This window comes from Pongo abelii, chromosome 13 (genome assembly GCF_028885655.2).
Source record: "Pongo abelii isolate AG06213 chromosome 13, NHGRI_mPonAbe1-v2.0_pri, whole genome shotgun sequence".
NCBI classification, from domain to species: Eukaryota; Metazoa; Chordata; class Mammalia; order Primates; family Hominidae; genus Pongo; species Pongo abelii.
The window spans coordinates 79,552,963-79,574,515 of NC_071998.2; the positions used below are offsets into that span (position 1 = coordinate 79,552,963).

Below are 21,553 nucleotides of genomic sequence, written 5' to 3' on the forward strand. Positions count from 1 at the left end.
TCTGGGGCGACTGTAACAAAGGACCACAAAACTAAGTGGTTTAAACAAAAGAAACCTATTGTCTCACAGTGCTGGAGGCCAGCAGTCTGAGATCTGAGTGTTGGCCAGGCCATGCTCCCTCTGAAGGCTCTAGGGAGGGATGTGTTCCAGGCCTCTCTCCAGCTTCTGGCCATTCCTTGGCTTATGGCAGCACAACTTTACTCTTCATGTGGCGTTCTCCCTATCTGTGTGCTTCCTTTGTGTCTGTCTCTTGGCCCAAATTTCCCCATTTCCTAAAGAAACCCAATTGGATTAGGGCTCACCCTAGTGACCTCACCTTAATTTGATTGCGTCTGCAAAGACTATTTGCAAATAAGGTCACATTCATAGATACTGGGATTAGGACTTCAACATCTTCCTGGGAAACACAATTCAACCCACAACATACATTAAAACCAGCGGGGTAGATGTAAGGCAGCTCACTGCAGGTTCCAGTAGCAGGTGGAGCCATCATTTTCTATGTATTTTAGAGATTGTGTTAATCAAGAGAGTAGCTGTATGTCTAAGCATTATCCAACAAAACTGCTGATTGCCAATCCATAGGAAATAGAGACTGTAACTGTGCTTTTGAGACTAGAAGTCAATTATTATTATTATATTTTTGAGACCAGGTCTCACTCTGTCACCCAGACTGGAGTGCAGTGGTGTGATAATGACTCACTACAACCTCAAACTCTTGGACTCAAGCGATCCTCCTGCCTCAGCATCCCAAATAGCTGAGACCACAAGCGTGTGCTACCATACCTGGCTAATATTTTTAAATTTTTAGTAGAGGCAGGGTTCCACTATGTTGCCCAGGCTGGTCTCGAACTCTTGGGCTTGAATGATCCTCCTGCCTTGCTTCCCAAAGTACTGGGATTACAGGTGGTCACACCTGGCCTACGCATTATTATTATTATTATTATTTGAGACAGAGTCTTCTTTGTTGCCCAGGCTGGAGTGCAGTGGCACGATCTCAGCTCACTGCAACCTCTGTCTCCCAGGTTCAAGTGATCCTCCTGCCTTAGCCCCCCAGTAGCTGGGATTATAGGCACACGCCACCATGCCCAGCTAATTTTTGTATTTTTAGTAGAGACGGGGTTTCGCCATGTTGGCCAGCCTGGTCTCGAACTCCTGACCCCAGGTGATCCATCTGCCTTGATCTCCCAAAGTGCTGGGATTACAGGCGTGAGCCACTGCGCCCAGCCTACACATTATTTTTAAAAGGGATTTTGGAAGATATTATTGGCATGAAACCTTGCTGAAAAAAATCTTAGCGGCATTAGTATTTTAATGTAACAATCCTATAGTAGTAACCATGATGATATAAATACATCTATTATTTTTAGCTGTTCCATCAGGAAAAACCTGACCACATATGTGGTATATGGGAAGTATATATTTGGTCTTGGTCCCCAGTTCATAGCACATAGCCCCAAAACTCTTGGGGTTTCCTGAATGATTGTGTCTTTTGTCGTTAATAAGAACCCATTTAGACCATACCTGGGTTTATCTTAATAAGATGGTTTTGGGCTCTGGGCCTTAAACAACTTTGGGTTAGGGGCTGGTCACCAGAAACAGCAAATCTTAATTAGAGGGTTGGAACTTTCATCACCCCTCCCCAACATCTGGGGAAAGGAGAGAAGCTGCAGACTGGGTCAATCACCAATGGCCAATGATGTAATCAATCGTGCCTATATAATGGAATCTTCATAAACATCCCTCACCTATGGGGCTTGGGGAGCTCTGGATTGGTGAGTGCACTGGGATACAGGAAGGGTGGTATGGCTGGAGATGCAAGGCAGCTCCGTGCCTCCTAACCCCAAACCTCAGCCTGTGCACCTCTCCCATATGGCTCTTCCTGACCGTGTCCCTATAATACATGGGCAATAGTAAGTAAGGTGTGCTCCTGAGTTCTGTGAGCTGTTGTAGCAAATTATTCCACCAAGGAGGAGGTTGTGGGAACCCACGAATTTGTAGCAAGTCAGACAGAGGTGTAGGTAACCTGGGAACTCAGTACTTGGGGTTGGCATCTGAAGTGGGGGTCAGTCTTGTGGAACTGAGCCTTTAAACTTGTCAAGTCTGCTCCTAAATCTGGATAGCTAGTGTCATAATAAAATGAAACTGCTGGACACACAGCTGATTTTGGGAGAATCAGAGAATTGGTGTTGACAAAAACACCACATACCTGGTTTCAGGAGAATTCTCAACATGATTAAGGAGATTAAGTCAGCCAAGCTCGGTAGCTCATGCCTGTAATCCCAGCACTTTGGGAGGCCGAGGCAGGCGGATCACCTGAGGTCAGGAGTTCGAGACCAGCCTGGCCAACATGGTGAAACCCCTTCTCTACTAAAAATATAAAAACTAGTCGGGTGTGGTGGTTGGTGACTGTAATCCCAGCTACTCAGGAGGCTGAGGCAGGAAAATTGCTTGAATCCGGGAGGCAGAGGTTGCAGTGAGCCAAGATGGTGCCACTGCACTCCAGCTTGGGCAATAAAGAGTGAAACTCCGTCTAAAAAAAAAATAGAGATTGGAAATTTAAGATAAAGTTTCTTTTTCTTTTTTGAGACGGAGTCTTGCTCTGTCACCCAGGCTGGACTCCAGTGGCATGATCTCAGCTCACTGCAACCTCCGCCTCCCAGGTTCAAGCAATTCTCCTGCCTCAGCCTCCCAAGTAGCTGGGTTTATAGGTATGGGCCAGCATGTCCAGCTAATTTTTGTATTTTTAGTAGAGCGGGGTTTTGCCATGGTGGGCAACCTGGTTTTGAACTCCTGACCTAGGTGATCTGCCCGCCTTGGCCTCCCAAAGTGCTGGGATCACAGGCGTGAGCCACCGCGCCCGGCCAAAACTTCTTTATTGTAATGACTACTGCACTTAAGCCCTGTGAATTTCTAAAGTTTGTAGCTATTGGTGAAAACAATACTCCTTGTTTTATTATTCCTGAATCTGAATTTTTGGAAACAAGAAAGCCTGAATAGCTTAAACAGCTGTACACAGAAATATATGTTTTGAGGTAAAATTTACTTTACAAAAGCGCCGTGTTTCTGGATAATGAGTAATTTCAGGATGAGTCTACACTTCAGTCATGTAAGTGGGAAATGGAGAGACCGCCAGCATCATTAAGAAAGAATCTGCTGTACATTAGAGGGAAAGGCAGCAGACTGGGAAATAAAAGAATTTATTCTATTTGCCCTAAATCAGAGCTCAACATGTCAGCATTTTTCTGCCTTCCTCTCTTCCTTTTTCCACAAACACACTGCTGGCACATCTCAGGCATTGCTGGGGACACACCAGTCTCTTCCTTGTGGAGTTTCAGGTTGGCAGGGAACACAGACTTCAGTCCAGTGAGCATGCAGAGCACAGTGGTCTGTGCTCAGGTGGGTTTCCGTGGAGCCCTGCCCCACTGTGGGGTGAGGACAACAGAGAAGGCATTTCCAAGGAAGCGGCATCCACAGGGATGAGACAAAGTTGTCTGAGTGAAGGAAGTGAGCGACAGCATGCTGCAGGCAGAAAGAACTGCTTGCTAAAGGGCCTCCTGGTGAAAGGGAGTTCATGCTATGTTTTTGAGAAAATGAAAGATCAGAATAGCTGGAAAGTAGAGAGCAAGAACATAGCACAGAATGGGCCTGAACAGGTAAGGAGGTGTCAGATCCCCGGGGGCTATGAAAGATTTCAGGCTTTCACTTAGGAACAGGAGCAAGGCATTTGGCAGAAGCATCATTAGCTTTAGTTTGAAGAGATCTTCCCATATACGGGTGGAGAGGAGACTGCAGCAGGTGGAAGCTAGACATGGAAAGACTAGTTAAGAGGCTCTTCTCCAGGCAAAAGAGACAAGCATCTCAGGCTAGGGTGATGGTGATGGAGAGAGAGGACGGGAGGCAGAGGGCATTGGGTGGAGACCAAAGGCCGTGATGCTAAGTGGATATAGGAGAGAGAGCAAGGAGGGGGGCAGGGCTTCTGATCTTGTTGAACTACACGGATGATGGTGCTATCAAGTGCAGGAGGGAACGTGGGAAAAAGATGAGGTTTGAAGCAGGGTTTGGGGTAGGGCGATGTAGAGCTTGAGTACGTGATTTAAATAACTTGAGTTTGAGGTGCCATTGGGACAGTCATGTGGAAATGCCAGGGAGGCAGCTGCAAATGTAAGTTTGGAGGTCAGAGGAGCACGCCAGGCTGGAGTTACAGATTTAGGAGGTGCTGGGCACATAGGTGACAGTGGAAGCCATGAGCTTGGAAGAGATTTCCCACTGGGAGAGTGTGGAGCAAGATGAGAGGATGGCAGAGGACCAAGACCAGCATAATCGCCAAGTGGAAGAGGTTAAGGTGCAAAGAAGAACAAGGAGAAATGTCTAAAGAAGTAGAAGCAAAACCAGGAGCGCTTGATATCATACAAGCCGAGGGAAAACATGTTTCGAAGACGGAATGGTCCAGGGTAAAATGCTGCAGAGAGACTGCGTGAGAGAACAAAAATGTATGTTGGTGCAGTACATGGATGACCACACCCAGCTGCTTGTGTGGATTCAGGGTGGCAGACTGGCAAGGAGTGTGGAGTGAAGAAATGAAGCCATTGTGTTTGACAAGTCTGGCAATTTATCTTGTTTGCAGTGGGATATTTGTAGAGCTCCCTGCTAGTGGAGCAGAAGGGTACAATTCAGCTGAGGATTTTCCTAACTGAAAAAGTAATGAGCAAGTGAAAAACTCCGCCACACTGGTCTGCATGTATTCCTCACAAAAGCACAGTGGGCCCAAGGCCTTGGACTGTAGTCACCTACTTTCCACGTCCACGCAGTGAAGTTTGGTATGCCCAGATACTCCATATTCTGGTTTTTTTTTTTTTTTGTGTGGGAGGGAGGGGTCTGATTTGGTATTTATTGAAACTCAAAAAGCACTACCCACAAATGAAAGAATGGATAAACTGGACTTCAGCAGAATGAAAAACTGCAACTTATGAAAAGATATCATTAAAAAAATGAAAACTAGCCAGAAACTGGAAGAAAATATATCTGTCTCTTTGAATTTTCACCCAGAACATACAAAAAAGAGCTCTAAAATTTTTTTTTTTTTTTGGAGACAGGATCTCACTCTGCAGCCCAGGCTGGAGTGCAGTTGTGCAATCAGAGCTCACTGCAGCCTCGTACTCCTTGGTCCCAGGTGATCCTCCCATCTCAGCCTCCCGAGTAGCTGGGACTACAGATGCTCACCACCATTCCTGGCTAATTTTAAATTATTATTTGTAGAGACAAGATCTCACTATATTGCCCAGGCTGGTCTTGAACCCTTAGACTCAAGTGATCCTCCCACCTCGGCCTCCCAAAGTATAGGGATTAGAGGCAAAAGCCACCATGCCTGGGCAACACTTGAAAAGAAGAAGGCATCCAACCTTATTAAAAAATCAGAGAAGAAAATAAATTCCATGATTTGAGGGAGACAAAGAATAAAAATAAAAATAAATCAGAAAAATTTGAATAGACATCTGACAAAAGAAGGTAGGCTAATGGCCAATAAGCATAAGAAAAGATATAGAACATGACTCTTCATCAGGAAAATGTGAATTAAACCACATAATTTAACCACCAAGGTCTCAGATATCCCAGGATATCCCTGGCCTTGAAACCTTCACACTGGCTCTTCACTGCAGCTCGAATACTCTTCCCAGATATCTGCATGGCTCCTTTCTTAAGGCCTGCAAGGGCTTGTTCCTGCCGGTCTTGCTAGTATAGACCCTGATCATTTTCTCTCCCTCTTGTTTGCTGTTCATCACAAGGATGAAAATGGCTGTCCCCATACAGCTGGTGTGGTGTCAGCCTCCAGTGATTCCTATCTCTTGGTATATATAAACCTGTTTAGTTTCCTTCTATGACAAAGGGCTCACCCATGGAGCCAATAGATATTGCAGAAATTATGGCATGTGACTTCCAAGGCTAGGCTATAAAAGACACTGTGGCTTCTATCTGGCTCTCTTTTGGATTGCTCACTTTGGGAAAAGCTAGAAGCCATCTTGTGAAGATGCCCAAGAAACCCACGTGGCTAGAAACCGAGTCTTCCCATCCATACCTAGCACTAACTTGCTGAGCATGTGAGTAATCCACCTTGTGAGACTCCTCTAGCCCCAGCGAGCCTTCAGATAATGACAGCCCTGGCTGACATCTGACTGCAACCTCCTGAGAGACCCTGAGCCAGCACCATCTAGCTAAGCCTCTCCTGCCTTCTCGACCCAGAGAAATGGTGTGAAATAACCAATGTTTACTGTTTTTAGCTGTTAAATCGTGGGGCAATTTGTTATGTGGCAATTGATGACTAATACAGATGGAAAGGAATATGTTGCTCCAATTTGGCCTTGGACGTAAGCCATATTCTCTTAACCACTGAGAAAACTTGTATTTTCATCCTTCCAACTTTGCTTTTTTTGTTTATCCTTCAATTCAGAACCTACAGAAAGGGGAGGAAGGAGAGAGTGAGAGAGAAATGCCAAAAAAGAAAGCTTTAAAAAGCTTTTTAAGAAATCATATGCAATATAACCCACATTTCTGACTCCACCCAAGAAACTGTCAGCAAAATATATGTTGCTGTTTAAACCTTTGAGCTGGGTTTGTGGGGCCTCAGTCATGTGAAAATAACACACAGATGGGGGCATGATGAGGTCATTTTCCTGAAGGTCACACAAAAATAAATGGCAGGGCTGCTGATGAAATGGTTCTGGAGCCACATTCTCACTGTGTGTGAAATGGAAAGCAAAGGTGCTGGGACCACCTTCTCCGAGCCGCACAGCACCACGGAAAGGACACAGCATTGCTGAGGGAGGGGTTTTCCAGGGCAGGTTCAGGACCCTTCTCTGCAGCCCCTGTCGGGTTTTCCCTAGATCCAGAAGAGAAGGGTGTGGAACTAAGTGCTTCAGCACCTACTCTTAAAACGTTACTCTAAAAGCATCCTTAAGGATGCTAAAGGAAGGTAAAAGGGGGAAAACCCCAAAGATAAACCCCTGGCAGTCCTCTAACCACTGGAGAGAGCAGCCCCCCGGTTCAGACCCGCACCAGCCTGGGCAGAGGAACAGCCTGAGCCTGTCTAAGAAGTTTGGTAATAATTTTGCCATCCAGTTGAGGAGGGGCTAGGATCTTCTCCCATTCTCCTACTGGATTTACAGCAGCTCCTGGGAATGAGAACTGCGTGAGATATTTCCCTACACAAATTGGGTAGAGATAGCTGGGCGCCTAAATACTTTTAACAGAGGTAACAAGCTAGAGCTGGCTTAGTCATTTTGTTCGCAGACCATAGCAAGAGAGTTTTTATTTCTGGCCATGTCTAAGGCCTCAGGTCTGGCACCCTTAATGCCCTCCAATTAACAGGGCTTGGTACTCCAGCAAAAACACCAAACAAACTGCTGGATAATCAGTTAAAAGATCAATCTCATGGAACAAGCAACTGAGATACTGGAGAATCCAATTCCTTCCTCTAAGAGGAAAAACAAAGACATTTGCATGTGCTGAGCAAAACCAAGAATAAGCAAGAAAACATGCTATTTGAATTGTGTTCAAAATATCTCTTATAAGTGAAGCAAATTACTTCTGCATGTTCTGGGGCTCTGCAGAGAACAAATAGTGTTCTGCCTTTAATGGGTAAAATTATACAATTTGCTTTTAACAGTAAACCAAAAGCTGCGGTGGCTTCGGATAGCATCGCGCTCCCGAGGGCTCCCTCCACGCAGCTCCACCCCTGGCAGTTTTGAGCATTTCGGGGGACGCGCTTGTCCCCACCGACCTGGGACGGCGCCGGTGCCAACGCGGCCTGTTTGTTTTCTTGAACATTTCCTTTTGCAGCTTTCGCTTCTCCTCTTCCTGCCTCGCCGCTGGTGTCTGGGACTGGGTGGCTCTCAGATTTGTCCCGGTGCGCAGTGCAGCCCGGAGTTACTGATTTGTGACTTAGATCCCCGGGTGTGTCGCCCCCGAAAGTCGGGGGCACCCGCTCTGGGCGCCTCTCCTGCGTGGGCAGACCTGCCGAACTCCGGCTGACGCCCCCAAGGCGCCACCTTTGTGTTCCAGCGTTCCGAGGCGCAGGCCCGAGGGCGGGCGCAGAAGGCAGGTCCGGGGCCCCAGCTGCAGCCCCCGCCCACCGCCCGCGCGTTCCCCCGGCAGGGGGCGCCGGCGCAGGCCTCGCTCTGCCCATCGGGGCGGGCGAGCGGGGACCCTGCCTCCTGCGCGCTCGCCCGCGGTCCGCCCCCCGCGCTCGTCCTGGCGGCCGGCGGGACGCCCCAGCCCGCGCCAAGGAACCTCCCCAGCCAGCCCTCGCCGCGGCCGGAGCCGAGCGGCGCATCCAGGCCCGGAGAAGAGGACGACGACGAGGTCCTCTAAGTGGACCCGTTTGCGAAGCGCCAGGGAGAAAGAGGAGCGGACGCGCCGCAGAAAGGGGTGGTGGCGCCCGACCCCGCGCCCCGGCCCGAAGCTCCGAGGGCTGCCCGGCCCCCACTGCCTGCGGCATGGCCCGGGGCTCGGCGCTCCCGCGGCGGCCGCTGCTGTGCATCCCGGCCGTCTGGGCGGCCGCCGCGCTTCTGCTCTCGGTGTCCCGGACTTCAGGTAGGATCTGGCGCTCCGGCTGGTGCGCAGACGGTGGCTCACGGCTCGCTTGGCCAGCCCTTCCGCCGCCACTATGCTCCCGGCCGCCGCGCCGGCGCCCATGCTCCTGAACGAGGGGCGCCAGGCAGGGCCATTCGCACCGCGCCCGGCGCCGCTCCCGGCCCGCACCCCGGACCCTCTCGGGCTGGTTACAATAAGCCGCGCTCTGGGTACGCCTAAGTGTTTCCAGAGGCTGGGGGCGGGCGGCGGCGGCTGGGAGCCTCTTGGTGGCGCTTCCCGAGGGTCGCGAGTGGGAGTGCGAGTGTGAATGTGAGTGCGCGCCCTGGGCCCGGGACCCGAGTCCGCAGATGTGCCCCGAGGGTCCCAGGACCCGGTCTTCCTCCCCGAGGTCTTTCTCCTTCAAGGGCACAGGGCCCCGAATGTCCCCCGTCTGTCTCGGAGCGTCCCCCCAACCCCAGGGCGGCCTGATGCCTGGCGGAATCCTGGGTTGGACGTGGCCCCGGAGAAGCGACTCTTGCGGCGGGGGTGGGGGCGCCGGCGGCTCCCGGGTCCTGACTTTCCCAGCCCGCGGGCCGCTTGATGGAAACGGGCTCTTTGGCATCCCTTTTGTTGGTCCCTGAAACCTCCTCTCCTCCACCGCTCTGGGGTGGCCGAAGTGGCGTGTGATCTGGATTGAAATGGTTTGTGACTTGGGATCGCGGGTCCCTGAGCGGCGGGGGCCCGGCCGCCTTCTGGCCGCGCCGGGGGGACCCCCGGGACCTGTAGGAGGCTGGCGGCGGGAGGGGCGGGGCCCGGCTCCTAGGTGGGTTTCCTCCCGGGGCCCCACTTCCCCCAAGTCCCTGCGCGGCTTCGGCTGCTTGGACCCGGGGCGCAGAGGAACGGCCGGGAGGTTCGGAAGTGCAGCTTGGGACCTGCCTAGGTTGCCTGGAGAAGGCGCGTTCGCTCTGGCTGTGCAGACTGCGGGAGCACCTCCCGCCCGCGCGCCTCTGGCTGGATTTTCGGCACCCTGCGGGGGTGGAGGAGGGCGGGCGGGGCCTTCAGGCCCAGGAGTGCCGGAGACCTATGGGGTTCGCCTGAAGCCCCCGAAATGTGTGAGACGCTCCTTACTAGTAAATGGGCTTCAGTATCCCCCCTCCCTGCATTCCTGCAGGAAGGTGAGAATCGGGACAGTCGCAGGCTGGGAGACGCTCTGCTTTTCCTGCGTCCTGCTGGGAGCTGCGCGCTCCAGGTATCCTGGCCTGCCGCCCTAGCCCGCCCAAGGTACCCGAGTCAGAAAGGCTGCACAGTCTTTCCTGGGGGGGTGTTTTGGCTTAAGCAGATGTTGATTACGTCAGACATTCCTAATTACTTGATTTGGGAAGGGAGCTTGCGTTTATCTCACTGTCCATTAAAGCATAAACCGCTCAGAGTGCACGATAAAATAAGTAAACCACATTCTAAGTTGGTATCCATCACTCAAGACTTCTGTCGATTTCTGCAACCCCTCCCCCAAGAATCTCCCAGGAGATCCCTTTGCTGGGGGAGGGGGTGGCGGGGAGGCGGCTTAAACACGTTGCTGGACGTGCTGTTGGGCGGCCTTTGCTGGTCACCCTGCGGTTAATTGTCCTGCAAAAACTCTGCCTTGCAGACCGTGAGGGTTGAGCGCAGCCTTTGAGGGGCGGTGCTGTGGTGGGGGTTTTTAGATGGGTGATGAGGAAAGCAGGATGGGTCCATTGCTTAAGCCAAGGTGGTTGTAACAGGAAAGTTCCTTGAGTTTTGGGTGAAGGAATTTAAACACTGTCATAGTTTCCAGTGAATGTACAAATGTCTTATATGAACAAAGCAATTGGGGTCGTTTTCTTTAATTTTTGAACCCTGTTCTTTTTCTAGTGAAATACTCATAATCTTTATAGGAGAGGGCATAGGATATAATTCTCTTCGTTCTGTACGCGGCTAGGTTAACAAAATCCAAAGAGTATGATAATCTTTATTCAAAATAATAATAAAATTATATGATTACAGGAGATTTGAATGTTTGGGATCTTTTCTGCTGTGAAAAGAGGAGTCCCTGTTATTTGAGTGTGTTTTATCCACGAAATAATTTATTATGTAAAACCATTTAAGGGTTTTTCTAAAAGGATTTGTAAGTTCTTATTCCACATTTTAATAGCAAGACTCTGTTTCCTCTGATGATAAATACTGATTTGGGACTATATACCAATCCTAGGTAGGGTAGGTGGGGGACGATGGAGCATTAGGGTCCCCCCAGCCCCCATTTTTGGCAGTGTAGTGTTTACTTTTGGCCCAGATCCCTGGAGTGACGGTGGTAATAAATAATGATAGTGATCCGTCTAGAAGAAATCCATCTAGAAGAAAATAAATGGAAACATCTTGAATAAGAAGACTTTGTGGAAAAAGAAAAGTTTTTATGTATATAGTAAGGCAACATATTTTTCTTATTATGGCTGTGTACCAAGCACAGAGCTACACATTTGAAATTTTTCAGTATAATTGTAAGATCCAGCTTAACTTTCGTGTCCACTTCATAAAGCATGTCACCCTGAAAATCTGATCACCGTGGACCCTATGTGACACTCAGTGTAACTGAGAGGGCTCTGGAAAGCCAAGCTGAACTTTTAATTAGTAAAGCAAATCATGGAAAACTGACAAGTCTGGTTTATATTTTATATGTAAAAAAGCAACATGGGTTTTAAAATGCGCGTTTTCCAGGGGTAGTTTTTGGTGACTGCTCTGCAGATTTTTAAGGCAATGTTAAACAACATTTTTATTTTTATTGTGAAACTTTTTTTTTTATTGTTTATTCAAAGTGCTGCTGTAATTGGTGTTTGTATGTCTCTCTATTACGTGTGGTTTGCAGTGAATCACTTGTTGCCCCTTAAACAGTTAGCCTGGATTTAACCTCCAAGAGATTAAGTCTGGCAGAGTCTGAATTTGACACTGTTCTTTCTTTGGAAGCTCTTCTGAAATCAGTGGAATAGAAATGCAGGGGTAGGAACAGCTCATCTGACAGGTAGGGAAGATTAATCCCCTTTAGAAAGGTTTCAGCTGGAGGACTGGCACTCCTTTAAAATGCATTCCCTGAGAGGCAGGATGGGAAAAGTTATCATTATTGAAATGGGAACTGGATGTGAAGGACTTGAGCTCCCTAATCTGCAGGACCTGGCTAGTCTGTTGTAGTGCTGGAAATTTGTGTACTCTTTGTAATCCTTTCCCTTGGAGAGTTCTAATTATATAATTCCACATTGTAGTCAGGGAAAAGAAAGTTAACGCTACAAAGTATTACTCCTTCCCAGGGTTTATAACCATCTTCTAAAATGGTTCCTTGATGACAGGCGTTTCCTTTTGGTGTTTATCTGGTTCATTCCCTGGGAACCTGGAGGGGACACTGTGAAGGACTCCTTCCTCCTCCTCTTCCACCCCCCATCAGCGTCTTGTGGTTTCCACGTGGTGAAGGGCTGGGCAGCCCAATTTTGGGTTTACCTTGAGGTGCCTCCTTGGGGGCTCCTCGGGGAGGGCTCTTCCTTGCTGTTGCCCATCGGTTGTGACTCCGTACATTGTCATTAGGATATTTCCTTTTTGGGAGCTCCATGGTGACCACCAAGTGGACCCTGTGAATATCAAGCATGTAAGGTTTCAAAGTAAAGAAACCAAGGGGCTTTGTTTTGCAGTGGAAGCATTGCTAGTTAGGTCTGGATTTTTATTGGTTGCACCCCAGCTGCATGGCCAATAGCAATTTCATGAAGGGACTGTTGGGCTGAAAGGACTGGCTTTGAAAACATTACTTCTCAGTGACCCTTTGGACTCTTAGGTTCTGCTTTGCCCCACGACACCACCATAACACTGTTGAGGCTTTCAGTGGGTAGTGTGGGCTTCTTGAGTTTTGAAAGTAAAAATCCAAGCAACAAGAGGCGCTCCAGCCCATTAATTATAGCTGCAACTGGCCGGGGTTTTGTAGCAGCCGACTTTTTCTAGCATGTATTTATTTGGTTTTGTTGAGGAGCTTGCCAAGTTGGAAACGAGGGCGGGACAGCTTTGCTTGCGTGTGCAGTTGTCATAAAATATGTCTGGGGTGTAATCTGTTTAAAATCATATTCGTAGAGTGGCCAAAGAATTGTTGAACAGTGTTGGGAATTTTCATAAAGCTTTTACAAAATAGGGAATTTTATTGGTGTGGTTTGCACTGTTTTTGGGATTTCTGTGGGTGTTTTCTTTTTAAGTCCTATCTCTGAAAAAAGCAAAAAACTCAAAAGCTAAAGGGAAGGAAATAATTACAGAAAAATGTAGCTTAATTTGACTAAGTAGCTTGGTCCTCTAGAAATCCTTAAGTTCTAATGGGAAGTGGTGTGTATGTCTTTAATTGTCACTGGAATGAGCTTCAGTAAGCACTCTTGTCACTTTCTAGATGTTATCAGAGGAGAATGTGGTGGCTGCTTCAAGTCCTCCTGGAGTGGGGGAGGGTTCCCCTAAATCTCAAATGCTCCCAGCCTAATGATTTCCACACCCTCCTAGAGGGATAGTTGACACAATGGGCAGTTAAATTAAGGAAACGTTTAGGCCTGAACTCCTCATTGTAGGCTTGTGCTGTGGACTATAGTAGCCACCAGGCACACACAGCTATATAAGTTAAAATTAATTAAAATAAAAAAATTAAAGATTCACTTCCTCCCCTTCACTGGCTTCCTTTCAGGTGTCAGTAGCCACAAATTGCTATGCAAAAATGTCGTTGGGATTTTAGTAGAGGTTGCATTGAATCGGTAGATGGATCTGAGTAGTATTAACTTTTTTTTTTTTTTTTATGAGTTAAGGTCTTGCTCTGTCACCCAGGCTGGAGTGCAGTGGTGCAAACACGGCTCACTACCTCTGGCCTTAACCTCCTGGGCTCAGCCTCTACCTCCTGGGCTCAAGTTATCCTCCCATCTTAGCCTCTGAAGTAGCTGGAACCACAGGCACGCGCTACCATGCCTGGCTAATTCTTTGATTTTTTTTCTAGAGACAGAGGTCCAGCTGTATTGCCCAGGCTGGTCTTGAACTCCTGGGCTGAAGGGATTCCCCACCCTCACCCCAGTCCTGGGATCGTAGGCATGAGCCACCTCGCTGGCCATCATCTTAACAGTATTGTCTTCCTGTCCATAAACACAGGATGTCTTAACATTTATTTAGACCTTTCATTTCTTTCAGCAATGTTTTTTAGTTTTCAGTGTATGAGTCTTTTGCCTCTTAAGTTAAATCTATTCCTGAGTATTTTATTCTTTTCGAGCTGTTGTAATTGGAATTGTGTTTTTTAAATTTCCTTTTCACGTTGCCCACTGTTAGTGCACAGAAATGTAACATTTTTGTGTGTTGATTTTCTAACCTGCAAGCTTGTGGAATTTGCTTATTAGCTCAAATAGCATTTTTGTAGCTCTTATTCTGTATGTAAGGTCGTATCATCTACAAATAGGCATAATTTTACTTATTCCTTTACAATTTGGATGCCTTTTATTATTTTTGGTCTTGCCTAATTGCTCAGCCTGGAACTTCCAATACAGTCATTGGCCATATAATGATATTTTCAGACGATGGACCACCTATATGACAGTCCCATAAGATAACACTACTGTATATGACTGTGCCTTTTATATGGTTAGATACACAAATGCTTCCCATCCTGTTACAGTTGCCTACAGTATTCAGTACAGCCACATGCTGTACAGGTTTGTTGTAGCCTAGGAGAAGTAGGCTACACCACATAGCCTAGGTGTGCAGTTTGTGTGAGGGACACTCTATGATGTTCATATGATGATGAAATTGCCCAGGGACACTTTTCCCAGAATGTATCGTCATCGTTGAGCAACGCATGACTGCACTGTGTTGAGTAGAAGAGGTGAAAATGGGCATTCTTGTCTTGTTCCTGATCTTGAAGGAAAAGCTTTCAATCTTTTAACATTGAGTGTGATATTTGCTAGGGGCTTGTCATATATGACTTTTACTATGTTGAGGTGGTTTCCCTTTTATTAGTTTTTTCTCATTTTTTGGTATATTTTTGACTTTTAGAACATGCTGACATTGTACAAGTTCAAAAAATAAATCACTAAGAATAGCAGGAAACTAGAATTGAAACAAACAAGCACATAAATGCAAATGTGTTGCAAATGAGTAACATGACTACACAGATGGGGGAAAAGAAACCGTAATGTTGGACTCAGTGCTTTGACGGTGTATCCTCAGCCTACAGGAGAAACAACCTGAAAGCAAAACTGGCACCCTTCTTAGTAGGTTTGATTTTCATAGTGGTGTGGGTATATCCATTCTGAAATGACTTTGTGTCAATTGTGAGATTAGACAGATGAGAAGTGTGTTAATAGTGTTGTAGCCAGGGTGCTCGCTGAGGAAGGAGGGAGATATAAAGATGGAATAGGGGAAGGCAAGGAAGAATCTGGAGGGGTTGAATTGGAATTGGAGGTATCAGTGTAACTCATGATTTCATTTATATGTATATGGTATATATTATGTTAAATTATGAACCGTAATTTGTAAAACATACTCTACACATAACAGTTATTTCTTAGCACCTCATTAGCAGTGAGCTTTCTTAGTGCCCAGATGTTGCTTTCTCAATACTGTTACATCTTAAAGGAGCTAGAGAACCTTGGAGAAATGACTGATTATGGGACGGGGACAGGGAAAAATACACAATAAGCCTGAAACGTGTTGTTGTGTTAGAACGCAAGTGAGTGGTGAAAAGTGGTGGGGGTGTGGCAGATGTACTCAGGGGCCAACTTGAAGGAGTTCCAGCCAAGTCTGGGACCATTTAGGCATCAAAATAAATAAAGACAAGCATGGATTATACAAGGAACAAAATAGGCATCCAGGACTCACCACTGATAATAAGTACATAACTACATGTATGAGTTTCCTAGGCCTGCTGTAACAAAATGCCATAAACAGGGTGACCTAAAAACCAGAAATGTATTCTCCCACAGTTTTAGAGGCTAGAAGTCCAAAATCAAGGTGGCAGCAGGGCCACGATCCCTCCCAGGGCTCTAGGGGAGGAAACTTTTTTGCCTCTTTTAGTTCCTGGTGGCTCATGGTGCCCTTGGTTTGGAGCTATATCACTTTGACTTCTATCGCCATTTTCACATGACTTTTTATTGTAAGGACACCAGTGATTGGATTTAGGGACCACTGTAAATACAGGATGATTTAATCTCATGTTCCTTATTACTGCTGGAAAGACTATTTCCAAATAAGGTCACTTTCTGAGCTTCTGGGTGGATAGGGAAACACTAATTTACTACGAAACCTAAGTGGGAAGGATGGGGAAGAGAGGGCACTTCCTAGAGCAAAGTGCCAACTGATAAATGGGAGGCGAGTTGGGAATATCACATTTTACAGCGATAACTGTACAGATTGATTTGGGCAGGCGTCATGAATGAGTGCTAAACTCATTAAAGAAGACATGTTTCATGAGGAGCAGGAAATGTTCGTGGTCTCAAAGGATTTCCCCACAGATTCCTTGTTGGCAAGGGGACAGTTACTAACTGTAGACTGGCGAGATTTGCATCTCAATACCTGGGTGGTCCAGGTTAACACCACAGATTTGGGCAGATGGATGCCGTCCTTCCCAAGAGCATACATCATTTAGGTTGCTTTCCATCTGGGGAAGAGAGTCTGATTATGAGCAAAAATCAGCAAACCAAATGGAGGGACATTCTATGAAACAATGGTCTGTAGCAAAAATTGTCGATGACAAGAGAGATGAAACAGGGCAGGCCAGGTCCAGCTTGAAGAAGACCACAGGGGCCGGGCGCGGTGGCTCACGCCTGTAATCCTAGCACTTTGGGAGGCTGAGGCCAGCGGATCACAAGGTCAGGAGTTCAAGACCAGCCTGGCCAACATGGTGAAACCTTGTCCTCACTAAAAATACAAAAGTTAGCCGGGCGTGGTGACATGCGCCTGTAATCCCAGCTACTAGGGAGGCTGAGGCAGGAGAATCACTTGAACCCGGGAGGTGGAGGCTGCAGTGAGCCGAGATCGTGCCACTACACTCCAGCCTGGGCAACAGAGCAACACCCTGTCTCAAAAATAAAATAAAATAAAATAAAATAAAATAAAATAAAATAATATAAATAAAACCACAGGGACAAGGCAGTCCAGTGCATGTGCTGGCCCTGACCCTGTGCTGGAGGGAAAAACATACTGTCCTGGATACTAATGGAACCACTGAGGAAATTGGAAGGTGGGCATAAGTTATTTAAACGTGTTGTCAGACGTGTCTTTCCTGAGTTTGTTAATTGTGCAGAGGTGGTGTAAGAGGATGTCTGTACTCATAGGACACACACGCTGCCATGTTAAAGGATAAAGGGGCTTGATGTCTGCAGCCTACTATTGTCATCCCAGACCATGATAAAGCCCATTAGTGAACCTGGGCAAGAGTAGAGGGAAGTTTCATGCACCATTCTTGCAACTTCTCTGTAAAGGTGAAATGGTTTCAAAGTAAAGAATTAAGGCCGGGCGCGGTGGCTCATGCCTGTAATCCCAGCACTTCGGGAGGCTGAGGTGGGGGGATCACGAGGTCAGCAGATCGAGACCATCTTGGCTAACACGGTGAAACCCCGTCTCTACTAAAAATACAAAAAATTAGCCGGGCGCGGTGGTGGGCGCCTGTAGTCCCAGCTACTTGGGAGGCTGAGGCAGGAGAATGGTGTGAACCCAGGAGGCGGAGCTTGCAGTGAGCCGAGATAGCGCCACTGCAGTCCGGCCTGGGCGACAGAGCGAGACTCCGTCTCAAAACAAACAAACAAACAAAAAAAAGAATTAAAAATGTTAAATTCTAACAATAGATGGCTGAAGCCAGTGCAATGAACAATGGAGTTTAGCACATGCTGTTAAAAGAAAGACTCAAGGCCCGGCGCGGTGGTGGCTCACGCCTGTAATCCCAGCACTTTGGGGCCGAGGAGGGTCAATCACCTGAGGTCAGGGGTTCCAGACCAGCCTGTCCAACATGGTGAAACCCCGTCTCTACTAAAAATACAAAAATTAGCCGGGCGTGGGGGCTGTGGATGCCTGTAATCCCAACTACTGGGGAGGCTGAGACGGGGATCACTTGGACCCAGGAGGCAGAGGTCACAGTGAGCCAAGATCGAGCCACTGCACTCCAGCCTGGGTGACAGAGCAAGACTCTGTCTCAAGAAAAAAAAAAAAAAGAATTGCACAGTTATGATTTTATTGGAAATGGTGTCACAGGGACTGAGGATGGATGCGATCCAGGTGCTTTTGAGGCCAGATAGCATTTCATTGAAGGGACTGAAAATCTCTGTCTTTGTCTAGTTTCTGGATTGCCCCAAGTTTTCTGATTTTTCTTTCTTAAGATTTTTATTATAGAAAACTTCCAACATACATAAAACTGCAGTGAACGCTGTATATTTTTCACTCAGCTTCAACAGTTGCCACGTTCATTTCGTTTCATTTCCCCTGGCCTACTTAACAGGCCCCAGACAGCCTTAATCGTTTACCTGAAAATACTTCAGCATGAATGGTAAGAACTGTTTTTTTCACACCATCTCAATACTGTTATCAACAAGGAGCCCTGGTGTTATCTGATACCCAGCCCTGCTGGAAATGGCCTTTTACACTTGATTTGCGCACAGCGGGGCTGAGTTGCCATGAATGCAGCTGTGCTCTGGGGTTCCCGTGGGCTTGGAAGCTCCGAATTCTGGAAGGTGTTGCTTCCCTGCATCACATAGGCTGTGGCCCTCTGGGTGCAGAGCCCAGGAACCTGGGCTTGGAGTGGCACTGATTCTCTCTTGGACATCTTTGTGCAGGTGAGTGTGGGGTGGGGCCCGGAGATTCAGGCCACGAGGCATCTGCTGAGCCTTGTTTAATGCAGCCCTTCCCAGTCCCGTTCATTCTGGAGCTCTCTTTTGGTGGGTGCTCTTGTTACCACCTCCGTCAGCACAGACTGTGGCATGGACCATTCTCCACTGTACTCAGAACACTGGCTTTATGAAAACAAATGTAGTATTAATGCGTAGAAAGGAGGGAGGAAGCACTTTCACTTCCAGGTGTTCACTGCCCCTCTTCTTCTTTTTTCCAATAACAAACACAAAATACTCAATCTTCTCCTTCTTGGTGTGGAGGCTTTGACATCCCACTGTGGGATGGAGAGATGGCCTTTACCACAGAGAGAACAGATGAGGGATCAACATCCAGAGTATGTAAAAGAATTCACAAGATCAGTGAGAAAAAGATGAACGCCCCAGTTAAACGAGGGACAAAAGGTACAGTCAGGCAGTTTGCAGAAGAACAAATACAAAAGGCCACAGACTTGTGAAAAGTGTGGCCTTATTAGGATTCAAGAAAATGCAGATTATAAAACAGTTATCCCAAGCTCTTTGACTCATCGGATCACTGAAATCAGAAGTGGGTAATAAGGAGTATGAAAACCATGATGCGGGAGCATGGCATTAATGGTGCAGGACTGGCCACAGGTAGGGCCATTTGGCATTACTTGTTAACATTTAATTTAATTTTTTTTTTTTTTTTTTTTGAGATGGAGTCTCGCTTTGTCGCCAGGCTGGAGTGCAGTGGTGCAATCTTGGCTCACTGCAACCTCTGCCTCCCGGGTTCAGGCAATTCTCCTGCCTCAGCATCCTGAGTAGCTGGGACTACAGGCACGTGCCACCACTCCTGGCTAATTTTTTGTATTTTTAGTAGAGATGGGGTTTCACCATGTTGGCCAGGATGGTCCGGATCTCCTGATCTTGTGATCCACCCGCCTTGGCCTCCCACAGTGCTGGAATTACAGGCGTGAGCCACTGCGCCTGGCCACTTGTTAACATTTAAAATGCACATACTCCATAGCCCACTCTAAGGAAATGCTCATGCTCTTCCTTGGCAGCACCATTTGCAGGAGTGAAACATGGAAACATCTTTGTGTATTTGAATGGGAGCCAAATAAGTGGTGCTAATTCTCAACTGTGGGTTATTCTACAAATGCAAGTAAATATGGGGATCTATTGATGCGAATAGAGGAAGATTTCAAAGAAGAGATTCTGAGTGGGGAGAATGATACAGAAGGAGAGATGTGTACTTACCTATTTAAAAACTCTCGCCTTCCTCCTCTCATTTCTGTGGAGATACCAATCTCTAGAAGAAGATCTCCTTCTTCCTTTTTGAGACGAAGTCTCGCTCTGTTGCCCAGGCTGGAGTGCAGTGGCACAATCATAGCTCACTGTAGCCTCCACCTCCTGGGCTCAAGTGATCCTCCTGCCTCACCCTCCCACATAGCTAAGATTACAGGAGTGTGCATCACATCTGGCTCACATTTGTTTTCTTTTTGAGATGGAGTGTTGCTCTGTCACCCAGGCTGGAGTGTGGTGGTGCAATCTCAGGGTTTACTGTAACCTCCACCTCCTAGGTTCAAGCTGATTTTTCTGCCTCAGCCTCCCGAGTAGCTGGGATTAGCTACCAACATCTGGCTAACTAAAAAAAAAATTGTTATAAGAGAAAGAGTCTCACTATGTTGTTCAGACTGGTCTCCAACTCCTGGACTCAAGAGATCCCTCCACTTTGGCCTCCCAGAGTGTTGGGATTAGAGGTGTGCCACTGTGATTGGCCTGGAATAAGATATTAAAATACCCAAATATTAGACTAACTCAGGGGTCAGCCTGGAGGAGATGAGGGGATTGGTCAAAGGTGTTGTCCTATTTTAGCTGAAGTTGTTTATTTACTTATTTATTCTAGCAAGGAAGCTGCTCTCAAGTGTCATTAATAGAATTCAGGCTGGGCACGATGGCCCTTGCCTGTAATCCCAGCACTTTGGGAGGCTAAGGTGGGAGGGTCACTTGCAGTCAGGAGTTGGAGACCAGCCTGGGCAACATGGCAAGACTCTGTTTCTACAAAAATAAAATGAAAAATTAGCCGGGCATGGTGGTGCACGCCTGTAGTCCCAACTACTCAGGAGGTTAAGACAGGAGGATCACTTGAGCCCAGGAGTTCAAGGCTGTAGTGGGCGCTATGATCATTGCACCCCAGCCTGGGTGACAGAGCAAAACTCAGTCTCAAAAGAAGATAAAAAGACTCAGGGTCTTTTTTGCCTGTCCCTCCTGTGCTGGTGATCACTTTGTTGAATCTTTTCTTGAAGCTCCTGGGGAAGACATTTATCTCTACAAATTGGGACAAGTGAGTTGGGCTGCTGCAGTGAGGGCCTCTTTCCCTTCATCTCCCTCCTTGCTTTGTAAGAATTCTTTGTCTGGCTCTGACCAGAGGAGAAGGTGAGGAAGAAGATGGGAAGTCAGCTTATTGAGTAGGCTGTGGCAGTTCATATGTGAGTTGGGGTGCATCTGGACCCCTGGGGCGTCTGGATCTCTGGATCTGGGGGGCGTCCTGTGAGCTGTTAGAGAAATGGGAGTTTGGAGTTGTCAGAAACTCGCCTCATCCTCTGGGTTTGCAGACTCCCCACCAGGGGAGTCTCTGCGCTTTACAAATATTTGATCCACATTCCATTTGGAGCATATTTAACATTTTTAAGATGATCATGAAAGCCTCCACTCAAGTTTGCTTCCTGCCAGACCAACAGTGCGTCCACAGGCGCCTCTGGGTCAGCTTGTTTTAGCGCAGACTGAAGCAGCCGTCTCTGTTTAATTCTATAATCCCGAGTTTGCACTGTGAGCTCTTGAAAAAATACTTTAGCTTGTGTTACTGGCCGCAAAAAATCATAATTTTCTTGATATTCTGAAACTAAAGCAGAAGATGGGAAATCTAAAAGAATGTTGAGGTGGAAATAAGATTAGAGCTGCTTCCTAAACTTGGAGTTTCAAGTTTTTATGGCCATTATAATGGAGGCTCAGGGTTCCCACTTACTGACTTTTTAACAGAGAATATCACACTGTTATTGGTTGAATTGCTCAAAAGAAGATATGTTTAAGTCCTAACTCCCAGTACCTCAGAATGTAACCTTATTTGGAGAAAGAGTCCTTACAGAGGT

The 21,553-nt window shown here is 47.2% G+C and overlaps 1 protein-coding gene across 3 annotated transcripts in view; it reads left to right on the forward strand.

The window, feature by feature from the left end:
• Positions 1-8,125: 8,125 nt before the first annotated feature.
• Positions 8,126-21,553, forward strand: part of ROR2 (receptor tyrosine kinase like orphan receptor 2) — a 222,218-nt gene continuing 208,790 nt past the window's right edge. The window contains exon 1 of one of the 3 annotated variants that reach the window (XM_024252698.3): positions 8,126-8,586. In XM_024252698.3, coding sequence (XP_024108466.1) covers positions 8,490-8,586 — 97 coding nt within the window. In that variant the 5' untranslated portion in view covers positions 8,126-8,489. Of the gene's footprint in view, positions 8,587-8,631; positions 8,896-21,553 lie in introns of those variants that run through there. The other 2 variants (XR_002916289.3, XM_063714274.1) reach the window with 2 other exon arrangements.